The 20,737-nt window shown below is 27.3% G+C and overlaps 4 protein-coding genes across 4 annotated transcripts; 1 reads left to right on the top strand and 3 right to left on the bottom strand.

Moving 5' to 3' along the window:
* Nucleotides 1-2,145: 2,145 nt before the first annotated feature.
* Nucleotides 2,146-4,196, bottom strand: LOC126904988 (regulator of nonsense transcripts 1 homolog). Its single transcript, XM_050684392.1, has 2 exons — nt 2,848-4,196; nt 2,146-2,803 (listed from the first exon to the last, which is right to left on the bottom strand). The coding sequence occupies exons 1-2, from the start codon at nt 4,194-4,196 to the stop codon at nt 2,146-2,148; spliced, it is 2,007 nt and encodes a 668-aa protein (XP_050540349.1).
* Nucleotides 4,197-7,226: 3,030 nt separating this feature from the next.
* Nucleotides 7,227-11,493, bottom strand: LOC126904445 (ribonucleases P/MRP protein subunit POP1). The gene is made up of 6 exons (XM_050683488.1): nt 11,223-11,493; nt 10,468-10,589; nt 9,991-10,227; nt 9,199-9,934; nt 8,462-8,707; nt 7,227-8,393 (listed from the first exon to the last, which is right to left on the bottom strand). The coding sequence occupies exons 1-6, from the start codon at nt 11,344-11,346 to the stop codon at nt 7,399-7,401; spliced, it is 2,460 nt and encodes an 819-aa protein (XP_050539445.1). The 5' UTR covers nt 11,347-11,493; the 3' UTR covers nt 7,227-7,398.
* A 117-nt stretch (nt 11,494-11,610) lies between these two features.
* LOC126905918 (dolichyl-diphosphooligosaccharide--protein glycosyltransferase subunit 4) lies at nt 11,611-13,346 on the top strand. The gene is made up of 3 exons (XM_050686058.1): nt 11,611-11,752; nt 12,310-12,419; nt 13,089-13,346. Coding segments are annotated over exons 2-3 (111 nt in total). The 5' UTR covers nt 11,611-11,752; nt 12,310; the 3' UTR covers nt 13,091-13,346.
* A 4,389-nt stretch (nt 13,347-17,735) lies between these two features.
* Nucleotides 17,736-20,142, bottom strand: LOC126905916 (uncharacterized). Its single transcript, XM_050686056.1, has 3 exons — nt 19,964-20,142; nt 19,631-19,751; nt 17,736-18,792 (listed from the first exon to the last, which is right to left on the bottom strand). The coding sequence occupies exons 1-3, from the start codon at nt 20,044-20,046 to the stop codon at nt 18,649-18,651; spliced, it is 348 nt and encodes a 115-aa protein (XP_050542013.1). The 5' UTR covers nt 20,047-20,142; the 3' UTR covers nt 17,736-18,648.
* Nucleotides 20,143-20,737: the final 595 nt, after the last annotated feature.

The raw sequence follows: 20,737 nt of genomic DNA, 5'->3' as shown, positions 1-20,737 counted from the left end.
TCAAATATTGCTAAAATAATAAAACTCCTAATTATTATAAATTACAAAGGCTAAAATATTTTTTATACAATCGTTACGAAAAGTTATGAAAAATTATGAAGACAAATGAAATATTCGACTCCAAAAAAAAAAAAAACCAAACGAATTAACATAGTTCTAAAAGAGCTCAAAAGCTTTTGAGATTTTTAAATTGTTTTGTTCTTATTTGGTTAGTTTAGCAAAAACTACTTGAAACAATAACTACCTAGTGAATATATAATGTACACATTTTTAGTTGATAAAACATTATTTTTGTTGTGATAGTTTTTTATGTTTTTTTAAGGCATTGCCAATAATTTCATTATCATGTATTGTTAAGATTTTAATGACAAATTGAAGAAAATGAAGTCATTATTACAAATACGTGATGTTTTTAAATCCCTAAAAAATGAGCAATAACAATGATACTTTTTGTAATGTTTTACAGGAATTTTTTTATCTATCTCAATTATTGTTTGACATAGAATTTTATAGTCGTGCACAGACATAATTTTTTTTAGTGTGAAAATGTAGACACACACACATACAGTGGCGTGTTTAGAGGGGGGCACAGAGCCACGTGCCCCCCCATTGACTGAGTCATGTAAATATTTTATCAAGCAATGTAATGATGTACGATATCATTAGAAAAATAGATTTTTTGGTTATCGATAATAACATGGGTTTATGAAATGTTAGTCAATATAGTTGTTTTGTGGAGCGAAATTTGACGCCTGCACAGTTGTCCCGTTAATGTTATCACCTATTTTATACATATTGTATAAAAAGAAATATTTTTATTGATATAAATGGATTCAAAACAAATATGTATAATTGTATAAAAAGTAAAGAGCTTAATACAATACTATTCAAAAAAAAAAAAATTGTGTTATTTATAAATAAATTTACTGGTCTACAAAGAATTTTCATCCGAGTCCAATATATACTTATCTAAACCCATTTTTGCGCCGATTTTAAATCTTCGCATATGGCCTAAATAATAACAAAATCCATTTAATTAATATAATAAATATTTATGTTTGATTATTAGGTTATGTATGAATAATCAATAAATATATTTTAATTAAAAATAAGTTGAAGCAGTTCAACTTTCTATAAGCATTTTTAAGTTTTGAATCAGCCCTGTATAAAGGGTAAATGGTCCGATTAAAAAAAAAAAGTATGTCCAATGAAAGAAGTATATAAATAGTATATTTTTATAAAAAAAATGGTATTACATTTTTCAAAAAGTTATAGAAATATAAAGTGATAAATGCAAAATATAAAATCGAGAATTTTAACACAAGAATAGCATACGGTAATCATTTTTACTGTGAAGACAAAATGAAGTCAAAAAATTTTTTTTTCCAGATTAAGTATATTACATTAGCTTTAATTTAAGATATATATAAAAGGGTCAGTGTTTCCGGAACACTTTAAAAAATTAAGTGGAAAAAGTTGTCATTTTGAATCCCCCTCTGTGGGCAGGTAAAAGGTCAGATTTATAAAAAAATATACAAAATGATAGGTAAATACCTATAAATCATGTATCTATAAAAAAAAAGTTATATTCATTTAGTCATTTCTAAAAAAGTTATGGCTATTTTAAGTAAAAAAAATGGAAAAAATGTCAAAAACTAGCGATTTTTTTATAGATTTACTCCATTTACGGGGAACAAGGGAAATATTTTCAACTTTTGAGGGTAATGTCTTCGACTAGATATGATTTTTGATTTTTTGGCATATTGTTCATCATAATCGGTTCAGTAATAGCTACGATTGAGTGCTGACAGACACAAAAAAAAATAACAATTAAAAAAAAATATGTAAATCAGATACTACCGCACACCAACTGGAGAGCAACGTCTTTATAAGTTATATGATACTTATTAATTAACATATTAATCAATTACTTTAAAGCAGAGGTGAATAAAAAAAAGTTAATTTTTTTTTAAATAATATATGTTTTTTATTTTAAATATAGAACAGTGTATGTAAAATAAATAATTCATGTATAAAAAATAACTAATTAATAATAATATTTTTTTAAATTTAGAGTATCAAACAATTATAGAAAAATTAATAAAATAAAATTATTCATAAGTAAATGCTATGATATATATATAACTAATCAAATTTTATGTGTGCTCTACGCATATCATCAACTGACCCTTCGACAATCAAATTTCTGTCGTCATAGTAGCGAAGTAAATTTTTCCACGTAGGGCTTTTAATCAAAACTTTAGCGTTGCCAACTAAAAAAAGACCAAACTTTGCACGCGTAAGTGCCACATTTAGCCGACGAACACAGTTCAGGAAACCTATGACGTTTCTCTCGTTCGAGCGGACACACGATATAACAATATACTCCTTTTCACGGCCTTGAAAAGCGTCCACACTACTGACTTCCACCCCTTTGTTCTTGTTCAAAATTTGTTTCAAAAGTGATCGCTGTCCTTCATATGGAGTTATAACACCAATTTGATTTGGAGTAGCTCCTTTGCTTAGGAGTTTTGCTACTAGTTGTTCAACAACTTTCGCCTCTCCATAGTTCAAAAAAGACGTACCCGATCGGGATTTTCGTTCGTTTGCATCGGACGAGTAAAATACCATCGGCACATTTGGGTTAGGCCACGTGAAATCAATCGACCCAGTTCGGTCGTTACAAGTTACGCCGTTCCTAATCATACTTTCGTACATAGTTTGTGAAGCGTACTCGCTGATTTCAGGGTGCATTCTGTATTGTACGGTTAAACGAACTGGTTGTAGGCCAGCAGCTACCAATCTCTCGAACAAAGAACGATGTNAGCAGCTACCAATCTCTCGAACAGAGAACGATGCAGACCTCCGTTTCTAGTGTCCGGACACGTAACAACCGGCCCCAACTGACAGTGGTCACCTATTAACACCACTTTTTTGGCTCCGTGGGTGATTGGAATAATGCATTCCGGCNTGGCTCCGTGGGTGATTGGAATGATGCATTCCGGTTCTAAGCCTTGAGCGCATTCATCCACGACCACCGAAGAAAAATTGATTTTTTCTAAACGGTTGTCGCCGGCGCCGGAGCAAGTTGTGCACACCACTCGACAATTCGCTAGACAGTCGATTTCCGCCATTCTTCTCAGATAATTGTAGTCCCTTCTCTCATTTGGGCTCAACTCGACACCTTGATCAATCTGGCCTTGAAGAGTTTTAAATTCTGAATGACCCGCAAGCTTTTTTATTTGTTCACTAAGATATATACTTGAAAGATCACTTTTAACCGTCTCTTTCGTCTTTTTCACAAGTCTCACGACATCGATGCCAGTTTTAGCCACGGCACTTGCCAAGTTATCAACAGCGTTGTTCGACGGTGCACAAACTAATACGGTTCCGGACTTGGACAGATTGTATACAATATTGGCACAAGTAACCGTTTTTCCAGTACCGGGAGGCCCTTGGATTAGAGAAACTGGCGAGCGTAGGGCATGCTTCACAGCAGACAGCTGTGACTCATTCAAACCAGGTAAATTGGGAGCTAATAGGTTATCTGTCAGATTCTCGTTATGTTCGAGTGAATTTTGCTGTTGACGTCCAAGCAACATTGATCTTACTTCAGGTGAAACACATTCGTACTTGTAAGAAAAAGTAGCAAGTGCCGCTTCCATGCGAGTGTAAGGGGTTTTATCAAATGACTTTTTTAAAGTTGCCAGTGTCCCAATTGGCAGGTCCATTGAACAATTTACTTCAACATCAACAACGCTGATGAACTGGTCGAAGCTTGTAATAATTCCTTTTATGGCGTTGGTCATTTTTGAACTTGAAATCCATAATTCTTCGTCAACTACAAATACATTATTTTTACTATTCATATGAAAACGTACTTTTGATTTTTTATTGTAGTTTTGAGAGCTAACGATTTTGCATTCAAACGAATGTTTTTCGCCCAGTTTTAAATTGTACGAGCATTCAGCACTTATTAATGGCTGGAAAAAATGCCCGTATTGTTTTGACGAAGAAAATTCACAGGGAATATTTGTTGGAGGGACAGTTGAATGCGGAGAACATGGCGGTGGTTGTTTATCATCTTCAGCGTTCAGTTCATTAATTTTTATGACTTTTGTTTCCGTTTTCTCAAAAAGTGTACGGTAATCAATAAGTTTCAATAGTGTTATGACAACAGCACAATACATTGCCATTGTCCTGATGAAGTCATTTTCTATAATGAAATAAATTCCACACCAAAATACGAGATGGTAAATTTTCCACATATCCTTTGACTGCATACTGGTAGCAAGCAATGTTCTTGATGTATTTAATTAAAAAAAATTTAAGCACTTAGTATGAAGCTAGAATAACGAAAAGTTTTCACGTTTATATTTAATCCAAAAAAGGTTACATTTTGAAAGTGTTCCACTCCTTTTATATGAAAAATTTTGTCATATAGTGGCCAGCAAAAAAATAAATAAGTATTCTTTTTGGCCAACATTACTTTTCAAGGAGCCAAAAAAGTGTTCTAAAATAACAACTAAGTAAAAAAAAATTTTTTGATTTATTAATTATTTATTTTACAACAAACATGCAGTTTGATCGAGGCTTTAAATAATGCAGTACTAATCTAAACTATGAATAAAACAAGCTTTTCAAATTAGAAAATATTCAATACAAAATTGATTTACAAGTCTTATGATTTATAAGTGCAATATATAAATATATAAAAAGAAATGATCTGATTTAAAAAAAAAGTATGTCAAATGAAAGAAGTATACATATAGCATTTTTTTTTCCATGATAAAGTATATAACATTAGCTTTAATTTAATATATATATAAAAGAGTCAGATTTTCCGGAACACTTTCAAAAGTTAAGCCAAAAAAGCTAATTTTTTGTGAAAAGTTGTCATTTTTAATCTCCTCTGTGGGCAGGTAAAGGGTCAGATTTACAAAAAAAATTTACCAAATGATAGGTAAAGACATCATGCTTCTATAAAAAAATTATATTGATTGAACAAATTTAAAATTTAGCGATTTTTAAATTTGTAATTTTTTTGGAGATTTCCCCCATTTACGGGGAACGAGGAAAATACGATATGTGATATTTTGACATATCGTTGAAAGAAATCAGTTCGCTGAGAGCTGAGAATAAGTGGTAACAGACACAAAAAATAGAAATCCTAACACAGGTGGATCTCGGCATAGTGGTGACGTGCAATAGTTGGATCAAGTATAATATCTGACAGTGATTAAAATCACTATCATAAAAAACTCTACGATGCAAATCTTTAGATAGTGTTAGAATGCTTACTTGCACAGTTAGAGCCACGTTTAACTGGGAACTTTGTGTGTACTAAAGAAAACACTAGCTGTACTATAAATGTTAAAACACGTGAATTTTATTCATTAAAATATTTTTTTTACTTATTATTACAAAAATATTGAAAACAATAAAAAAATTATGAGCTTTTCATAAGATGGCTGAATCTAATTCAACGGGGAACACAACTTCTTTAATACAGCCCTTAGCATACATATATAACATAAATAATCAAAACTATACTTATTATACAATATTCGAATAAAGAATTCCGAGTGTTTTTTTTTTTTTGTAAATTTGAATAAAAGTTATTTTTATGTAAAAACACAAAAAAGATTATGTAATTACACAATCTACTAAATGTTTCATATATCAAAATATTAAACATTTTATATAATTTTTTTTTTTTGTATATAATTGTTTGGATTTTATCTTTTATAGTCCAAAATTTTTACTTTAAAATTCTTTATTACTATCTTTTTAATAGTAGGTTAATTTAAAGAATATTTAACTCAGAAATTAAAACAAAGCTAATTACTCTTGCATAATATCATCAACTTCAGTAGATTATTATTATTTTTTTTTAATAAGCTTAGGGATATTTAATTTTATTCAGTCTGTATTTCTTTTACTTTTGTATGACATGTAATTGTCTTAATATACAAATAGTAAAAACAAAAAATACACATGTGTCTTTTAAATTATTTTGTAAACTCGAAAAACTTTTTTTAACTTTTATAGACGTTTTTTATTTTAAACATTCTGGACATTATAAGTATTTTAATGAGCATAATTTTTTGTTTATTTAAACACATACTTTAAATATTAATATATTTTTATTGTAGTTTGTACTTTTTAATTGTTGTCTTTTTAAAAGAAAAATCCACCTATTATTGTTTCACAAAAAAATTTAAATAGCAATAAAAATATTATTTGTTTAAAACTTTGTGTGAAGATAATTATATTGGGGACGTGATTAAACGTGACAGATAAATATTTTACAAACTCTATCACTTAGTTCTTGTGAACAAATATTTTGTGTTTCTTAAGAATATTTGTTAAAAAAATTTAAATATCTATTATATTTTTAGCTGTATTTATTTATAATACAAACACGATTTAAGATAACATCTCTTAGATATGATAGTTACCTAAAATCGTTAACACAAATAAAATTTTTTTAAACATAAGTCAATTATAACTGCCCTAAAATATACGATATTTGTTTTTATTATGATTTAAAGTTTTTCATTCATATTGTAATAAATTATTTTTCATGAAACTCTTTAAAATAATAATTAGGCAGTCAGAAAATTAGTAGGGCTTTTTTATTTTACTTTAATTAGTATTTAAATATTATTATAGACATTTTTTCAAAGTATTTTTACATTTTTTAAACAATACTATTTCAGGATTTTCTTATTTGAAACTTTTTATAATGTACCTTCAATGAAAATATCATAGAGAATATTTAATATATTCTTTTACTAAAAAATTATAAAAAGGTCACCTCGAAAACTTTTAAGTAATAGGGTCCCGCAATAATTAAAAACCACCAGCACTGAGTATAACTCGTAATTAATATATACTTTTTATAGAATAAAATAGTTACAAGTAATAATCAGTGCCAGCTCTAGATATTATAATGAAGAAATACATCTATTAAATGTTATAACAAATTGATGTGAAATAATGAAGCAGGTTGGATCCTATTTCACAATCTTTAGGAATATAAAATAACAAACTGTTTTAGTTTTTAAATACTTTTGAAAGAATAGAAAAGATTTTTATTTTACAAAATTGAAAATTTTCCTATGTTAATTCTATTCAAAATAATGTTCATACTCACTTATATTTAATATTCATTAATATAGATATTTATAATTGGCACAGGAATTCAATTAAGTATTCATAGATTTAATGAACTTTTATAAATTTTAATATTATAATCATAACAATAATAACAATGATGTTAAGGTAAAAATTAAAAAATAATTTACAGTTGGAACTATTATGTATAAAAGTTATTACCTTAGTACTATATGAACAGTAATATATTTATAGTACAAAATATAATAGAAAGATTTACTAATTTTCTAAACTCAACAAAGCAATTCGATATTGACGAGTACAAGGGTGTCTTACTAGAATATATGGTAATTTACATTTTGATTGAGCCCAGAAGTTAAAAAGCTCAAGTAATGCAAGGCTAGGTATGTAGCCCATTCCAACAAAATGAGATTCTGTAAAACTATAGTGACTATTGCTTATAAAACCTAATATTGTTCGATCACAACTATTTTTTAATTGATGTTGTTCTTCTGGAATCCACAGTTTTTTCATTTCATTTAAGTACTCCTTTACAATCTGTGAAGTTGGAGATATTTTCCGTTTATATCTGTTCAGCATGACAGTTCTTTTTTTTTTTTCCAATACTCGTTTTCTACGTAATGATCTCAATAATTTTTTATGTTCTAATCGATAAGCTTTTCGTTTTTTTTCATTCAAATCCTTATGAAGCTTTTCAACAGGACCTTTAAAAGTATAAACTCCTATGTGATCAATGTCATCTGGAGTAGGTAGACACAAATGGGAATTTGGCTTTATAACTCCTTTAAATGGTAATTTTAGTCTAACATGTATTAAACTATTTTCTACATCTAATAAAATATTTTTTACGTAGTCAATATCAAAATTTTTATTTAACTGTGGTGTACATTTTTTCAAGCTAAGAATTTGTTTTTTATTACGCAATACAAACAGATCATTGGTACTGAATTTCCATTCTTTACTGAGATAATCCCAGGCACAATGAAAGGGAGTTTTGAAACCTAGTTTAACATGGTTTATTCTCATTTGAGGAGGTAATTTAAAATATTTTTCCATTGCCGTTTGCTTCCTTTGTAATGCTTTTAACTTTCCAGTATTTGTGTCAGGATCTTCTGACTGATGTAAACATTGTTCTAAAATCATTGTATTTGTTTCTCTTAAACCACCAGGCTGACAACCATTCATGATTAATCCTAACCAGAAAGGCATTGCCCATCCAGATGGAATTATAACATCCCAACCACTACCATACCCTATAATAATAAAGGAGAAAAAGTAAAAATTTAGTAATCATATTTTTATTATTATTCATTATAATAACCTGGCCGGGAATCTGCTAAACATCGCCCTGGTCGTTGTATTAAAAGTATAGGAATAACAGATATAGTATGTTCTTCTAAAGTTATTTTATCATTGTTTGTTACAATATATTTACTACGTATTTCATTCAATTTATTATTTGGTAATTTGTTAGCAGTAGTTTGGTTTCTAACTTGAGAATTCCAAATTTTAGAGACGCTTGCTTCTGGAGGGAGATTTATGCTACAGTCATCTGGGAGCAAAAAATCTGTAAAAATAAAAACATATAAATAAACATTTTAATATTGAGATACTTATTTATTTTCAATAGAAACCACACCACATATTTTTAAGTAAAAAAATTGCCCAAAGTATATGAAATTGAGTTTTGATTTAATATATATTTTTAAATTTTAAGAAATTTTTATAAAATATTTAAATTTTTTATGTACATTTTTGCTGAACATTGTACACCTGAATAATTTTCTCAAATTCAATAAAAATAATAAACTGAAAATTAATTTTTTGATATTTTTTCTATACATAAAGGAATTATGAATATTATTCCAGTGAACCCAATTAAAATATACAACTATTTTATTTCATTATATCTGTTGATAATTATTAAAAGTGAAATAGTAGTAACTTAATAGATGAGTGTTTATCAAGAATTATAGGTAATTCAAATACAAAACAACTCATTTATTAGTATACTTTAAGATAATAATATCTGGTGCAGCCACTTTATAAATATTTAACCTTTTGATGTAGGCATAGCCTTTTTTCTTTTTTCTGGAAAAACAAGTCTTGGATCAATTGTATTCATTCCAATAACGCAATTAGAAGGATATGATTCTGGTCTATCTGCACCACTGAATGTTTTCCATAGATCTTTTTGTATATTAACTGAATTTTTGAAACTTGTTTTATGTGTAGTCCACCATTCTTCTTCATTATTTTTTGAATTAAAAATAGAAGCAGGATATAATAAGCAACTCAATACACTATTCGATAAAGGGCCAGTTAATCGAATTCTATTTAAAGTATCTTTTAATAAAGTCATTTTTAAATTTCCATTGATAAAAAATGGAGTTTGTAAAAAAGGCATAGTTGTAAATGGAATTTTACTAGGTTCAGTAAGTTTTACTTTTTTTATGAAAGGTGGTTTTAATTCATTAAAATCTATGTCTTGTTTTAAATTAAATGTTATTTGTAGTTCATCTGCTAATTGTTTATAAATTGAAGGATCAGTCCAAATCCATAAAGATCTACTTTCTTGTAAAATGTTGGTATCCCAAATAAATGTTACTCTACCAACTGCTTCATATGGATAAGAATTTTTTTTGTACATAAATATTGAGCCTTCTCTGGTGCCACTAAGGTAGCATTTAGCTTTGAAAGTATGACCACAATCTTGATGAACATGGTGCATTAATCCATTTATTATTATTTGTACAGGTCCACTCAATTCTATACAGTTCATATAAGATAAATCCTATAATATAATCACAAGTTAAATAAATTTCTAGTAAAATTATCAAAGTTATTTACTTGAGCTAAACAATGATCTCCTATGGCTCTAAAACAAGCACGATAAGTTTTATCATGTGAACATTTAGGTAATTTATATCCATCTTTAACAATCATATGAAAACGTTTGGCAAACCATACATGAGTTTCTAACCAACGACCATTTTTTTGACGTCGAATAAAATCTAATCTTCGATTTTTTGGTTTTTTTCTATAATCTTTTCGTCTTCTAGTATGTTTATTTATTTGTTTATCAATCTAAAAACAAAATTTATTGAATGAAAAATCAATCATATCAATTTTAATTACAACTATTATCATTAATCTTCAATTGACAAATTATTTTATATAATATCTTTAAGATAAGATATGATACAATTTAAATAGGTTAATTTATTTAACTGTTAATATTATATGTAATTATAAAATAAGATAAAATCTTAAGAAGCCCATCAAAAAGTTTATGTTTTTATATTTTAAGAATACTTAAATATTTACAGATTTTTTATGAGCTGATCTTAATTCTTTTGGCATTCTTTTAACTGTGGTGCTCATTACTCTACGTCGCATTTTTTTTGGTAAACGTTGAAACACCATGACATTACTTTTTTTTGGAACATCTAGATACAAAAATATTATTACTCATATAAAGTTTGTTAAAAATGTGATTTCCTTTAATAAAACTTTTCAATGAATTTTAAATGATAAATTAACTTACAAAACACTACTTAATTTTACTATAAATGGTATTTCATATAGCTATTATTAGATTGTATTAGTATAAACTTTTGGAATTCTAAATATAGAAGTTAATTCTATAATTGAATTATAGTATATAATGTTTAATAAAAATCTTAGATTAGGATCTAGAATATTAAAAAAGATTTTTTCACCAAGGTCGTTCAGGTAATAAAAAAATAAATATTACTAATTGAATCAAATTTGTTAAAATTAAGAGACAAATTTTAAATTACTTTTTTTCCCCTAAATATCCTCATATGGAGGCAATTATTAGGTATAGGACATTTTTTTAAAAATAAAGGATACCATTAATTTCAAAAAGAAAAAAATAATATTATGTTTTATATTTTTAAAGATATTGCATGAGTCATATTAAACAATAGCCGTCTGTTGAAAAAAAATCACTCTCGAATATCCCAGGTTCTCATAAGTATGTATAAACACCAATAAAAAATATATACAATAACTTATGATTCTAAGTAAAAAACGAGTAATATTTTCATTAAACTTACTTATTTCGTTTAATAAAGATTGTATTTCATCATTTCGAGCCGAAATAAATGAGGAAACATCAATTTTACTTGAAGGTTTGGAATGGTTATTATCCTCCCCTAATATATCATGAAAGTGGTCCATTATAATATAAGAATAGAGCAGATATGTATAAAATATATGATTAAATCATATAAAAAAATAATAAGGTTTTTTATGAAAAAGTATATCCAAAATTCCAATTGTTTTCAAATTAAATTTGAGTTTTTGATTATATAAATATGGGCACATGGCCTTCATTCTTTTAAATTGATAACATATCTAATAATAAAATTCATGGAGTAATAAATTATAACACTAGTTTTCTCCATAGTCCGTAAACTTATCAATTTTGATATCGTCATCAATTACATAAAAAGTCGGCATTGCTTGAATTATGTATATCAACAAAATATCACTCTTAAGCTTTAATTAAGTTTCCGAAAGTAAGACTTTCTATAATAATCAATTTTTTTTGTTGTTAAACCATTATAAAACAGAATACAAACAAGTAAGTCGAATATTCTTAGTGAAATAATTTTAATAAAACAGAATCAAATCTTAACTTATTAGATGAAAGTATAATATTATTATTATCCTTTCAATCAATAAATATATCAACAGTATATTATATTTTTACCTAAATGATTTAAGTTTAATATAAAGTTTTATTCTCATTACATGATAATGTGTATAGTTACTGAAATAATAAATGTCTTTTAGCCATAAATTATATTGTGTAAGTTTTTATTGAATAATAACTTTAAGATTTGAAAATAGAATTTGAAATTGAAATGTACAATTATGGGGTATTAAGTAAATTTTTTAAATTAAGTTGATTTTATATCAAACAATGCAAACTAATATTAAGACGTCTAAATAAAAGTTTGATAAAATTTTGAATTAAATATCCATACTATTATTAAAAAATTAAGAATTAATACTATTTATTAACTTATAATTTGATAAGTAGTTATAAATATAAGTGCTTATTATTTTGAAGATATGCATAATTTATCATTTGATAAGTAATAAGTATCCTGACTGACTATATTTCATGTATTATAGGATGATTACTGATGTACAATTGGCTGTATTTGCGAATGTGTTAGGAGTTGGTTTATTCTTATTAGTTGTTCTATACCACTATGTTACTGCAAATTTTCCATCAAAATCATGTAAGTTACAAAAAAACTTGAATTTCTCAGAATAAAAAGAATTTTCATTAATGAATTTTTTTTATTTTCACCATGAGTTATCATTAAAAGCTTTCTCGATTAATTCTAATTTAGTAAAGTATCAAGATATTATGGTTATATTTTACTAATATTAATACTTCTACTTTCAATGTAGATAATATGATAAACTTTAATTCAGTTTTTTAATATTTGGTAATCAAATAATGGTAATTTAATAAACAGCTCATATTGTACAATTATTTGGGTGATAGTAATGTGTGCCTCTTTATGCCTATAAAAATGTATTTTACGCCACAGTAAACCCTACTGTATATGTAATTTGCGGCAGATTTTATGTATATAGAAATTAAGTAAATATTTTAATAAAATATAATCATAATAAAATGTATTAAAATCGAATTAAAGTAATTTTATTTTTTATTAAAAGTCTACACTTATGTAAAAATATAAATTGTATGCACACATGATAAAATATTATCGTACTAACAGTTGATATTGATGGTTAATTAAATAGATATCATTCTAAAAAAATTATTTTAAAATAGTATGGCACCAATTACAGATCGTATAAATTAGTTTTTTTAAGCGATGAAAATTTTATTTGCTTGATTATTTTGATAGTTTGTTGATTTAATCAATTATTTTCAGAAAGATAAATGAAATGGCAATGAAATTTGGCAAAACAAATAGAAAATATGATGGTATTGTATAAATTATAAAATACTACAATATAATAATTTATCCAAATTAAATGTAATAAGTTCTTATATATATTTATAAACCATACCTTAAAATGGAAAGAAAAATTTGTGTAAAATGTTGATCAATTTTATTTTTTTTTTTTACAATCGTTCCATATTAAAAATATATTTATAGGATATTTATTAAAAATTATTTTACATTAATTATATTATACTTTTTAAGTAATGGCGTAATAAATATATATTACATATGATTTTAAAGCTTGTTTTTATTCTTTGTTATTTTTAAGTTATACATATATAATAAATATATTCAATATATACAAAATTCAAAGGAATTTATGCTAACCGTTTTAAAAAAAATAATTATAATTCTGTATGCTTATTCATAGTAGGAAAATTAAATTATATAAATATACTCTATGAAAAAAATGTATTGATTAAAATATGCCTATCTTATTTTTATTTCAAAATGTCTTCTGTACATAAATTGTAATGATTATTAAATATTTTTGCTATTGTAATTGATCAAAATACACAATGTTTTCATAAATTACTGTCAAAAAAATATTTCCAATATAATTAAATTACTAAAAGTCTTTGCCTCTTTTGAAAATGAGTGCTTTGCAACTTGCTTTTTTACATAAAAGTTTAATTTTTTTTTTTTTATATAGTTTGATAATAAATTCAAGAATTAAACATTTTTTTTAAATGTGTTTAAAATTATAAAAAAAATTCTCTTATAAATATTATATGAAAATAATCTTATTAAAATATTCTCATATTCTTGGGAATAAAGTTAAACATTAATACTTTATTAAGATATTTCAAAAGTAAAAATGAACAAAAAAGGTGTTTAAATGTTTGAATTTAATTATTTATTATTTAATTTATTTGAAATAATAACCTATTTTTAATAAGTTAACCTTTTTAATTTAAATTTTGAAAATGTTCTGTAAATATTACGACCTTTAAACATATGTTAAATTAAAGTTAAATTACTTACTATAAATTAAAAAAACATTTATCTCGACAACATGTTTTTTATATATTATCAAAAAAATATTATTTTGGTAAAGTCACCTTTTTTTCATATGTTAATACTTGTTTATAGAGAAGTGATAGACAAAATGTAATTGAAAATTTTAAATCGCCTAAGAATGGGTTAGAAAAATATATTTTGGCCTCTAATGAAAATTCCTTGTAGACCAGTGTATTTATTCATAAGTAACAAAAAAATTTTTTTTTGAAAAGTATTGCATCAAGCCCTTTTCTTTTTATACTAGATTGTAATAAAAGTAACGAAATAAACTACTTAGTTATTTTTTTAGGTTTCTGAATAAAAATTATGATATTAAATTACTGATTATTAATTTCATAATAAATTTAACTATTATGATAAGTATTTATTCACATATTATACTTATAAAATAATGAACTAATCAGGATATAATTAAGGAAATAGGAGTTATTATTGTTTTTGGAATAATCCACCAATTTTTTAAAATCTATCTACAAATTTGTAGCGAAGCTTTTCCTATTTACAGTGATCTTAATTACTGTCAGAGATCATTTATAATTGTTCCAACTATGTCACGTCAACGCTGTGCTACTGTTTTAAAATCTGTTTTTAGTTGTTTTCTCACTTTTTAAGAATTCATTGATTACTATTTTATAATTATCTTATTGTGTATTTTAAATTTTATAATAATTTTGTCTTATTCTAATCCCAACAAAAACACTCCACCAAACTTAATGTAAAAACACTAGTATACAGGGTTCATCCCAAAAGTAATAAACCTCATCTTTTTCTGATGCGACTAAATAATCCAGCACGCTATGACCGGTCAGGAAGAGTGGGGGGAACCCTAACGAACTACTGTAGATCGGGCGCATTTCGCTCTGAGCTCTGGAAACGACAGGACGTGAGTTCCCCCGAAGGAAGTTTCTAAGCGTCGTCATGGAAAAAACGATTGAAAAATGTTACGCAATCAAGTTGTTTTCGGCTGGGAAAAACCGCTACTGAGACAATCTCAATACTTCAGATGACTTTCCCAGATTATTGTCTGTCCAGTTTTCAAATTAAGAAGTAGCACAAGGCATTCAAGGAGGGAAGAGAGGACTTCGCCGACGAATCATGGTCAGGGCGCTCGTTAACTTCGCGGACAGACGCCAATGTGGAACTTGTACGCAATTGCTTGAACACCAACCGTCGGCTCAGTGTATACTAAGTGTCAGAAGCCTTAAACTTGCCAAAATCAACAGTACATCACATAATGACTGAGGCAATGGCTATGCGCAAGGTGTGCACCAAACTTGTACCCCGAAAATTGACTGACGAACAAAAAGCGATTCGAGTGCTCCGATCCCAAGAATTCCTTAACTTGTGTGAAGACGATCCAAAGTTCATGGACCACGTGATCACTGTTGACAATACGTGGTATTTTGAGTATGACCCTGAATTGAAGTGACAAAGTTCTGAGTGGCACACGTCCTCGTCACCACGCCCCAAAAAGGCGCGCATGAGGAAGTCGAAAACAAAGACCATGCTCATTGTCTTCTTTTGGGTGCAGGGCATCGTGCACCACGAGTTTGTCCCACCAGGACAGACTGTGAATGCAGTGTTCTACAAGGCTGTGTTGGGAGACTAAGGCTTAGGAGCCTGCGGAGGGAGAGGAAGTGGCCGATTCAGGAAGGCTGGAGGCTCCATCACGACAATGCGCCCTCTCACACCGCGTTCATCGAAACGAATTCCTGGCCAAAAAGCACATCACCGTGGTTCCCCAGCCTTCTTACAATCCCGATCTGTCTCCCCCGGACTTCTTTTTATTTCCAAAAATGAAAACAGCCCTTAAAGGACATCACTGGCAGTCCATTGAAGACATCCAAGCAGCCGTGACGAAGATCCTGACAGATACCTTCCAGGGAGCGTTGGAGGCATGGAAAAACCCCCTCCAGCGATGTATTGTCGCGGGAGGAGAGTATTTCGAAGAATATTGATGGCTTGTAGCGTTGTAACCAATAAATTCTGAACAAAGGCTCATTACTTTTGGGATGAACTCTGTAATAAAAAGATAAAAATAGTTTTGAAAGTTGTAATATCATTTTATAACTATAGGTATCATTTATGTAAAAAATTACTTATTAGATTTAACTTGACTTGGTGACTTCAATTAACAGTATGTATTTTTCTTAAATTTGTTCGTATCATTCTATCAATCATTATAGTAGGGATAATCCTCATCTATGTACACAAATGAATTTTATTATTGTCATACTTTTTTATTGGTAGTTAATCATTTTTATCAAATACAGAATGAAATTAGTATAATATTTTTTAATTTTTATTTGAAATCATCAAGCTAAGTTAAATCATAATAAGTAAATTTGTACACAAATGAAACCGATAGTTTAAAAACTAAGATTTAATAATATATCACAACTATTAGAGAAGATTTATTTTTTATACGCTAAAGTTTGTCGTAGTGTTAAAGTTGGAATATCCCATTTTTTCTTTATTGTTGTTATTATAACGTTTAGGTTTAGGTTAGTACATGTTATAATGTAATAAATTGTTATGCAATAAAAAAATTATTCATAAAATAATACAATACTAATATTAAATGCAGAGTCCGTTCAACAAGAAATAAGGTGCCCGGTGTTCGGATATGGCCAATAGTGCGACAGAAACAGATATTCAGGACGCCAGTCCGACTGCCGCCGACCTAAACGCGAGTCGTCATTCACACAGATGTCACATACTATTAGTCAGATACGTTGTATTGAAAGTGGTACGAGTGTTTTTAGTCGATCATCTAGACGTGATTAATGGCGATGCGTCTGATATGACTAAATTTTTTTTTCTCTAAAAATTACTAAAATAATTGCTGGCTATAACTTTGCTTATATTGCTCAAAACTGTTTGGAAATCTACATAAAATTTCCTAATATAATATAATGTTTTCGAGTAGTTTATTCCTACTACAATTTTATAGGTTTCTTAACAACATTTTTTCGTAAATTCTGAAATTTCCTATAATTACAACCGACCTGTTGTGCATTGTGTTGCCTGTACTGTCTATTTAAGGGTCTTCCTTTTATATTCTATGCATTGGATTTAAAAATAGTAAATCCCATAGTTCAGTTATATCCTCATAGGTTTGTTAACTAAGTTCCTCTTATTACCTTTTTTGAGCTTTATTCATATATTGCGTTTATATTAAACAATTATTTTCTCGCTGTTATACAAAGATTTTTTTCTAATTTTATACTTCTAAATAATACGTAGTTAGTTTTGGTAAGACTTCATAAAATTTTATATTAAGCGTTAAACATTTTAAATCAATAATATTTTTGTCAAGTCCGTGTATATTTTACTTTTGTCGATCAATTAAAATATTTATCAAAACTAAAGACCAAAGAACAACTTGGAAATATTCTGGCTGGCACTTATAATAAATTTAATCATAAATCTAAATGATTGTAATTTATAAATTTAAATGTATAAATAGTTAAGGAAATGATAAAAATTCCTGAGAAAATATACACATATTAATTATTTTTTTATTAAATTAACTTTATTTTAAAATATATAAATGGATTCCAATTTTTGTTTCATACTAAATAAATACAAATTCTAACCAAAATAATGTATAATTGAGCAGTGGCCTAGTCAAGATATTTACTCGGGGGCTAAAGCTCTTTTATTTCGTTTTTTAGTTTATCATACGAACTTACTTAGCGTTAAAGTCTTCTCTAAATAATAACAATCAATCAATAGGTAGGGCTATATTCCTTATTGCACCCCCCCAGGGTATGTCACTGTATTAGTAGATTAATGGTAGAATATTTAATAAGTTTTTCAATTTTACATTATTTCTACAAAAATAAACAACAAAATGATTCTTGCAGGTCAGCAATCTCATCCGACACTGTTTGTCGGATGAGATTTTAGTACCAGGAACACATGAGAATTATCGACAGGTAATGCCATTAATAGTACCATTTTATTAAATAATGTTGATGGTAAGGTCGCACTTGGTGTCTCAGGGCTCCTAGGCAGTTACCGAATTTTTAGTAGACGTTTAGTAGCTGACGCATTTAAATGTTTCCTAGATAGCTGCGTCATTTGTCCAGGTCAAAATACAGTTCTAATTAGTAACTACATCAAAATCGCTAGCGAAACATAGAGCACATTTTCAAGACACCTAGACATATGATCGCTTATTAGTTCTCATAAATTCCTGGTACTATATTTTGATAATGTCGCAAAATACACTAACGTCGTTCTAAAATATTACTTTATGTAATCTCGTTGCGCAATACCTCATGAATTCCTGGTACACAATTTTATTCTTTTCATTAAACTCGAGGGACATGAGCAGTGCTTATTTTGTTGGTAACATTGAGCCGATCCTGTTTTTTGTATTTAACGATTACATTTATTAAAGATATTATTATTATTATAAATAATCCCAAATACAATAGTATTTATCTATTAAAAACATTTAAGTGGTGTGTTCTTCTTCCGCAGAATTTTTACTTTGTCGAAGGTATTCTATATATTTTTTTCGTTCTTTGGCTAATGTTTGGTCGGTAAGGTCATTGCAAGCCATCGAAGCGCGTAATTTGGCTGTCATTAGTCCGAGATCCTAAAAATTAACATGATTTTGTATCAATAGGAGCCCAAAACTGATCTATGTGCACTTTTCAAATTATAATAAAGTCTAGCTAAACGATGATCCCTAATTCTTACATTATAATTATAATTTTTACAGTCTAATCTATTGAATTATCTAAGGATTAATTATAACTATTTTTTTTACTCATTGAGAAATTTACCAGTGTCCCGATGCTATTATGAAAATATTATATAAAAACATTCATACACAATACATAGTCAGTTAAAAAACTATTTGTTAAAAGCGACACTACCTATATAGTGTTGTAGACGACGCTTTGTTAATTCCATATAATATATTATATTAAGCAATATTATTGTTTTCATTTAGTGATAACATAATTTTATAGCGTGTTATCAATGATTAAACTTTGTGCTGTAAACGACATTAATTTAGTGTATAAAAAAATGCGTTGTATGCGCCAAAATACTAAATTATAAAATAGGATTGCTATTTAATTGAGTGAGTAGTAAGCTACGTTACAATTGATGTGTTAAGCACCATTATTTTTTTTTTAACTTGCCAAGAAACCAATACAAACACTAAAAATCAAAAACTAATATATACTAACACGTATTTATAATTACGTGTTATATTAATCTATAAAATCTATACTATTTTAAAATTTAAAAAAAAGACGAAACTATTTTCTGGCTTTTCTAAAAAGTATGAATATTATCGCTTACAACAAATAACCTTATAACCGACGATATTATTTTGTCCAGTTATTGTTTAAAACAATACTAAATTAGTTATCAAAATATTGTTCTACACGCTAATTGAATATACTTAATTTCATGTGAATTACCTTAAGAAATGTTGCGTTTCTATTACTGGCGTTCTTTTTTTGTTTTTCTAAAAGATCCCGTTTTATTTTAAAAAAATCGTCTTTCACCACAGAATTTAATGTTTTTTTTTTCCTAATAAGCCTATAGTAAAAAAAAATTGTAATTTTCGACTTTAGCTTTAGATGAATAATGCAATTAAAACATTTTTGTGCATATTGACACGAGCAAATTTGAATTTTTTAAGGACGCAGAATTATCAATGTAAATCGTTTAAAATACCAACTAAAAATTTGTTTAGTTTTTATAATCAAAACTTTTTTGTGCAATTAATAATCTTACGTCATTATACTCACAATTCTTTTATCTCATTTTCTAATTGAGTCTCTCGGTCTACATAGCCACTTAAAATTTGTCTTGCGATGTCTTTTACTGACATTATTTGACTGTTCAAAGTTTAAAACATGAACGATTACTATAAAAACGTTACACATAACACACAAGCTCTACACATAATGACGTATCTATTGTTTAGATTGAAATTGCCATGGTAACACAATGGTTTACTAGCCAACCGCTTACTTGTTCTTCAACCATTGGAAATAAGCAAACTATTGCAAGGGTAACGGCATATGGTTACAATCAAGCTGATAAAGACTTCAACAATAGATTTGTTCTTAACAATAACATAATAAATGTTTTCAAAATAACTATATTGTTTTACATTTTATTTTACAAAATAACTTAAATATTTTCTTATATATATATTTTCATTATAATACTCGACCTAACCATATGTCTTATACGTGTATTCATTAAATTTTCCTTAAAAAGAAAAATATCTTTAAACCCAAAGTAGATAAACAGTAGTATAAATTAATTTTCGATTTTATTACAACCGGCTAAATTATCTGTTCTCTTTTTGTATAATATACTACATAATATGAAATAAATATTATAATTACATATATATATATATATCTTTATAATGTTTTTATTGTCTTATGATTAGAGTTAACATAAAACCATGTATTTTTATAGTGAAGTAAAACTTTGATAGAAATATATGACAGCAATGAGTCATTTGAATTCTTAACTATAATTCAGTTTTCCATTCATAAATTTCAATC

Source organism: Daktulosphaira vitifoliae, unplaced genomic scaffold (assembly GCF_025091365.1).
Source record: "Daktulosphaira vitifoliae isolate Bord-2020 unplaced genomic scaffold, ASM2509136v1 Scaffold_4, whole genome shotgun sequence".
In the NCBI taxonomy this organism is placed as follows: domain Eukaryota; kingdom Metazoa; phylum Arthropoda; class Insecta; order Hemiptera; family Phylloxeridae; genus Daktulosphaira; species Daktulosphaira vitifoliae.
Note: the sequence above shows the minus strand (reverse complement) of the source record. Positions and strands in the feature narration are given on the sequence as shown.